This window comes from Octodon degus, unplaced genomic scaffold (assembly GCF_000260255.1).
Source record: "Octodon degus isolate 3935 unplaced genomic scaffold, OctDeg1.0 scaffold00064, whole genome shotgun sequence".
Taxonomy (NCBI): Eukaryota; Metazoa; Chordata; class Mammalia; order Rodentia; family Octodontidae; genus Octodon; species Octodon degus.
In genome coordinates this window covers 9,211,214-9,217,696 of record NW_004524640.1, presented here as the reverse complement: position 1 = coordinate 9,217,696, position 6,483 = coordinate 9,211,214, and the positions used below count along the sequence as shown (strand labels likewise).

At 55.0% G+C, this 6,483-nt stretch overlaps 1 protein-coding gene across 5 annotated transcripts in view; it reads left to right on the top strand.

Annotated features, from left to right (window-relative positions):
* The window catches only part of Tst (thiosulfate sulfurtransferase), a 7,165-nt gene extending 682 nt beyond the window's left edge, over positions 1-6,483 (top strand). For 3 of the 5 annotated variants that reach the window (XM_023718925.1, XM_023718927.1, XM_023718928.1), the window contains 2 exons: positions 145-766; positions 6,024-6,483. In XM_023718925.1, coding sequence (XP_023574693.1) covers positions 172-766; positions 6,024-6,322 — 894 coding nt within the window. In that variant the 5' untranslated portion in view covers positions 145-171 and the 3' untranslated portion in view covers positions 6,323-6,483. The other 2 variants (XR_002821765.1, XM_023718926.1) reach the window with 2 other exon arrangements.

The following is a 6,483-nucleotide window of genomic DNA, read 5'->3' as shown; positions in this document are numbered from 1 at the left end:
CCTGCCAGCTGCTCGCCCAGAACAGCTGAGGTCCTGTTGACCCTGCATGCTGGCTGGGTGAGTGCTTGGGGGAAACACTGCCTCCTCCCAGCCCCACCCACAGCACGCACAGTCTTTTTGGGCCTCTTTCCTGGTCTCCACTCACTCCAGGTAACACACAGAGCTGCCACCATGGTTCATCAGGTGCTCTACCGGGCTCTGGTCTCCACCAAGTGGCTGGCAGAGTCGCTCCGCAGCGGCAAGCTGGGGCCCAGCCTGCGGGTGCTGGACGCATCGTGGTACTCGCCGGGCACCCGGGAGGCCCGCAAGGAGTACCAAGAGCGCCATGTGCCCGGCGCCTCCTTCTTTGATATAGAAGAGTGCCGGGACACAGCGTCACCCTATGAGATGATGCTGCCCAGCGAGGAGCACTTCGGGAACTACGTGGGCCGCCTGGGTATCAGCAACGACACGCACGTGGTGGTGTACGATGGCGACGACCTGGGCAGCTTCTATGCTCCCCGAGTCTGGTGGATGTTCCGTGTGTTTGGCCACCGTACCGTGTCAGTGCTCAATGGTGGCTTCCGGAACTGGCTGAAAGAGGGACACCCAGTGACGTCTGAGCCTTCAAACCCAGAGCCTGCTGTTTTCAAAGCCACACTGGACCTCTCCTTGGTCAAGACCTATGAGCAGATCCTGGAGAACCTCCAATCTAAAAGGTTCCAGATGGTGGATTCACGGGCCCAAGGCCGGTACCTGGGCACCGAGCCAGAGCCAGATGCAGTAGGTAGGTGTCCCAATGGGTAGGTGGTCCAAGGGGAGGAGGGAGTAGGAATGATTGGCACCTCCTCTGGGTTCTGCTGTCCTAGGTCTCACCTTGGTCTCAGTCTTTCCATCTGTAAAATGAGAACATTTGTCCTAAGCCTAAAGTCTCTTTCAGCTCTGGTGCACGAGGATCTATGTATGTGTGGCCATGGCCACGTGCTCACAAATGACCCAGCCTCAGCAGAGGTGTCCACCAACACATCCACCCAGGCTCCAGTTCTCCCCAATGCACTAGAGCTCCCGAGCCAGCATTTGCGTTGCTGCACAAAGCCTCCCAAGAGCACGCGGCTCCTCCTGTCTCCAAGAAACTCTTGCTGCCCTAGCAGCGGTGTCATCCCCAGCCCCTGTCTTCCTAGCTCTCCTGGGACCCAGACTGGTATTTGCCAAGGGTAGCCTGGTTGATAACCTTTCTGAGCAGCTGCGGTCTGTTTACAGTCATCTGAGTTGTTAATAGCAGCTTCCAGCTCATGCCAGACACTGGGCACTGCGTTGTCCCATATAGCACAGGGTAGATGCCAGGGTAGTAAGCCACTTGCTCTATGGCAGAGGCAGGATTTGCACCTGGGGCTGCCTTTTTTCAAAGCAGTACTCTAAACCTGAGTGTACCCCATGCTAACCCAGCCCACTTCCTGAGACTTAGAGGGAGTCCCCTCTGCCAGGCCTTCCAGAGAGATGGCTCTTGAGTCCCTTTGGGTGGAAGGAAAAGCCTGGAAGGGTGTATGTTACTTGAAGGGCAGAGGCAGCCTCAAAAGAGGAAGTGCTGGTTTCTAGAGGTCCTAAGCAGAGAGCGCTCAGGTTCTGGCCTTTGTGGATACTGGGCACAGGGCTGGTGGTGGCTGGCCCTTTCTGGGTGGCTCTGGCTAGGGGAGATTCTCTGCAGGAGCTTGCTGCAGTGCAACATTTTGCCTGGCTTGTTGCAAAACGTCTCTTCCTTTTTGTGCCTCTGAGGGAGAGAACTGAAGGCTGGGAAAGCCATTTTGTAGTCTTAAGAGCTGCAGAGTCTGAGACAAAGGGGAGGCACAGAGAGGCAGGGGCAATCGAGGCCACACAAACTGTTGGTGACAGAGCCACCAAAGCTGCCCTCCCTGCCCAGCTTTTTCCAGAACCCTGCTCTCCACGCCTGGCCTGCTCTCTGAAGACCTGTGGCAGAAGACTCAAAGTTCATTTGGCACCACCCAGAGACTCCTGGCACCAGACACTTACAAGCCCCTTCTGGCCTTGGTCCAGGTGCCTTCCCTGCTGAGGACATTGAGGGACCTTAGGCTGCCCTTGAGGGATGCACAGCAGAGTTAGTTCCCTAGCTATTTCTAAGCCTGCTTGGAAGCCGAATGAGAAATAAGTGATTGCCGGGTGAGGCTATTGCATGCCCATTGTTTGAGGAGAAAACTGAGGCCCAGAGAGGAGAAATAGCCTGCTCTGGGTAGATTTCCTGAGAGCTCTGAATTCTGACCTCTTCTCTGTGACCCTACCCCCATGCTAGTTTCCAGAAAGCTCCAAAGAACATCGAATCTCACTTCAGTGCAGCACCTGCTTTGTGCTGCGATCTTAGTCCAGTTGTTCAGCCTGGGTTCACCTGTCATAAAACGATCTGAGTACTGTCCCCCTACCCACCTGGCATGTATGCACTCATTTAAGTACAGCAGTGACTGCAGTTCTGAGAAGATAAGCGACTATTTAATAACCAGGGCCATGGAGAAAGACATAGGGGATGTGCCACCTCCCTCCTTCATTCTCTAAGAGGATTTGCTGCCTCCCATATCAAATAGTTGGGGACACAAAGATACATATGGTGCTGCCAGGTTCATGGTCCCCAGTCTGGGATGGAGTAAAGCAGACACCTGTAGGATTAGCATTCTAGAGGTAAAATGGTGGGGAGGCCTTGGGGACAGGGAGGGTCCTGCAGGGAGTGACCCCAAGAAGGAGCTGGGACAGGGACTTAGAGTCCTGAGGCCACTTTCTACCGACCTGAGGCCTTAGCGTTGTGTCTGTGCCCTGTGGTTCTTCGGTAGGGGTACAGGATAGGAAGCAGAGGGACCTGAGTATGCATCTAGATGTGGCACTTAGCTGTGGCCTCAGGCAGGTCCCTTCCCTTGACAAAAGAAATCCTGCCTTGTCAGAGTGATGGGGACAAAAACAGCCAGGAGGTTTTGTGAATATTGATCTTTGTGCCTCTGCAGGGGAGGGTGTTGACCCCAAAGGCCCTCAAAGGGAGGGGACAGGGCAGGGAGACTTGGTCCTGCTCTGTAGAAGGGACCAGGAGAAGGGCTTCCTCTGCCCAGGAAAGGCAAACATGGCCAAGCCTTGACCCCAGTTCAGCAGGCATCAAAGCCCAGCCATTCCCCAAGGCCATTGCTGTGGGTGGGGCCAGCGGTGGCAAACACAGGGACTGGGGAAAGGTCAAAAGGTCTCTGCACCACCCTGTTCCTTCGTGGAACCAAGCAACAGGTCCTGCCCCTCCCCCTCCCAGGGCTAGGGGTCCTGGCTGTCTGGGCAGCATTCGATAGTTTTCTGTTTGGCACTGGATTCCCTAGTGACTTCGGGAGCAAAGCCCAAGAGGCCAACAGGTGCTCCTGGCCTAGATCATCCACACCCATCTGCAGCCTGTGGAATGCAAACTCACCAACTTGACATAGGTTCTTTGCCAAAACTAGAATCTGACTTCCTGACCTAAGCAGCAGAGGAACCAGAGGCCGTCTCATCTGTTCTCCTGCCTTAGTTTCCTAAGGAGGCCCTGAAGTCCGTGTTAACAAAGAACACACACTTTGGGTTCCCACCAATCTGACTTCATAGACCCTTGCTGTGTGTCCTGGGGCAGGTTACTTCCCTTGCTGAGCCTGCACTCTGCATCAGGGATGATAGAATAAATGATATCTGCAGCTTGGTGAGGACTGCGAGAAGTAGAACTGAGAGAACCTACTGCCTGCCGGTGAGCCTGGTACCAGAGTGGGGGTCTGGGGGTGGTGAGGAGGGGTTGTCATGAGGTGATGCTGAAGATGGGAGTGGGAGGGGAGCAGCGGCGGGAACTACTTCCGGTCCCCAGGCCCTTTCTTCCAGTTGGCCATTCTCCAGAGCTCTGGCCCAGGCTGGCCTTGGTCCTCCCACCCCTTTTTGGCTGCCACTCTCTCGTGCTCATTGAAATTACCCAGGCAGGCCCCAGTCCTGATCTGGAGAGAGGGTGGGGAACCCCAGCTCCCTGGCTGCAGCTCCTGCGCCATAGAAGCCTGATTTCTTTCATCTGCAATGCAAGGGGAAGAAAACAAACACCGTTCAATTGTGTGTCTTAGTACTCTTCAACTTGGCCCCTGGCCTGCGTTCTGACTGTGTAAAGTGGGGCTTCTTTAGAAAGTTCTGGAAACATTCTAAGCAGCCTGAGTTTTCGCCTGCTCTCAGGTGAAAGTCTGCAAACAAAAAAGATGGGATCTAAACACTGGAATAAAGTGCCTTTTCTGAGTAGCGTGTTCCCGTCTCTGCCTAGTTCTGTACTCCCAGTTCCTCCTTCTCTCCCCTTCATACTCCTTAGCCTTAACCAAGGAAAGAGGCTCCTAGCACCCCACTGGGAAAGCCACTCCAGCACACTGCTGTGTCATCCCTTGGGCATGGGCAGACTTGCCTGCCCCACATGAGGTGCCTGAAGGTCCAGAAGAAGGTTCCCCTGGAGTTGAGTATCTGCTCAGTCCCAGGAACTCTTGGGGAATGCTTTTAAGGAACTTGGGGCGAGGAGCCAGGACATTTCTGGTTTGAGTGCACCTGCTGTGTGCCTGCAGTCACTAAGGGGCTTTTACCGCAGTGGGCAAACTTCCCTACATGCCTATGAAGTTTGGGGGGCCAGTCTCCCCATTAAGCAGGAGGGGAGGCAGGCTCAGAGGGGCAGAATCTGGCTCCATGCGGCTGCTCCTGGCTGCGGGATGTGCCTCATGCACACCAGCAGGTCCTCCCGGTCCCAGGGACCTGCCCTGCCCCACAGCCTGGCCTTAACATGGCAGTGGGATTCAGGGAAGAAGCAGAGCCCCAAAAGATAGAGGTAAACCTGAGCCAGTTCCCTGCCAGTGCCCAGTGTCTGCAGTGAAAGGTGTCCGAGGAAGATAAGCACCCAGGTGCACTGGGCACACCAGGCACCTGAGCAAGGCCCAGGCCCTGTGGGCACAGCCAGCTCTGGCAAGGGTCCATCCCCTCTGGGCCTCTTGCTGGCTTTTCTGAAGTCCGTGTTAGCAGAGGGGCCTAACTGGGTGAGACAGTTCTAGAAGGACTCCAGCGTCAGCCTAGGCCCAGCCTGTTTCCATCCAAGCCTCAGAGGCCCTCGCAGGGGCCTGAAGGGACCACATTGCCCACTCCAGTCCCAAAAGAGGTGCAGCAATGGGTGGGTCTGTGCTTTCCTTGGGTCACTCTCCCCTTGTGCATGGCTATACTCTTACTCACATTTTAACACCCCCCCGGGGAAACTGAGGCTCAGAGAGGGGACATGACTTGATTAAGGTCACCGAGCCTGCAAGAGGCAGAGCCAGGCTTTGAACTTCCGTCTAACACCAGGTCACACGCTCTTTTCACAACTGCAGACCTAACAGGAAAACCAGGGGCCTGGGCATCATCCTGTCTGTGGCCTTTGGTGAGCCATTTTGTTTCATCAAGTTCAGTATAGCCACTTGTAAGGTAGAGTGACATCGTATTGGGATTGTAATGAAGTCTTTCAGCATTTGTCTTCTTTACTGGGTTCTAATCCCTCAGGAGGCCCAGGCTCTCACTCTTTCTCACCACTGCATCCTCAGCCACCACAGAGCAGAGTATCTACAGCAGTTTATCCCATTTGCTGTTTTCCACAATGCCTTGAGGCAGGGCTATACCACTGTGTCCATTTTACAGATGGCAAAACTGAGGTGCAGGGAGGTGGGATGATTTGTTCAAGGTAAAGCTAGTGAAAAGGTTAGCTAGTTGGTTAAGCCAGTGCTCATACAAACTCCTGTTCTCTTGAGCAGTATGGCTTCGGACATCTCCCCTTCAAAATAGGCTTTAGGGAAGGGGTTCAAGAGTCTCAAGTCATGGCATCAACTATGGGGTGGGGCAGGGCAGCTAATAATGAACTGAGCACGCCAGAAAGAGCAAAGGTGTTATTTCTATTTGCAAAGCTTCTGGGCTGGCTGTGGCTAGTGGCAACCTCCGGTCCCACCCACCCACCCACACCTTCCTCCTACCCTCCCTAACCCTTGTCCTCTGCCCCTCCCCAGGACTGGGCTCTGGTCACATCCGGGGCTCCTTGAACATGCCCTTCATGGATTTCCTGACCAAGGAAGGTTTCGAGAAGAGCCCCGAGGAGCTGCGCGCCATGTTCCAGGCCAAACGTGTGGACCTCTCGCAGCCCCTGATTGCCACTTGCCGCAAGGGTGTCACAGCCTGCCACATTGCCCTGGCCGCCTACCTCTGTGGCAAGCCCGACGTGGCCGTCTATGATGGCTCCTGGTCAGAGTGGTTCCGCCGGGCACCCCCTGAAACTCGTGTGTCACAGGGGAAGGGTGGGAAAGCCTGAGCAGCCCTGTCCCTTGCGCACTGCGATGCCCACCCCAGTGTAGTGAGCTGGCATGAGCTGCGGCCCATGCTTAGGCAAAGGAGGTCAAAATATTTTTCTAGAATTTCTGTGCAGAGCTTGCAGTTCCCCTAAACACTGAAATAAAGTGCCTTTTCTGAGTA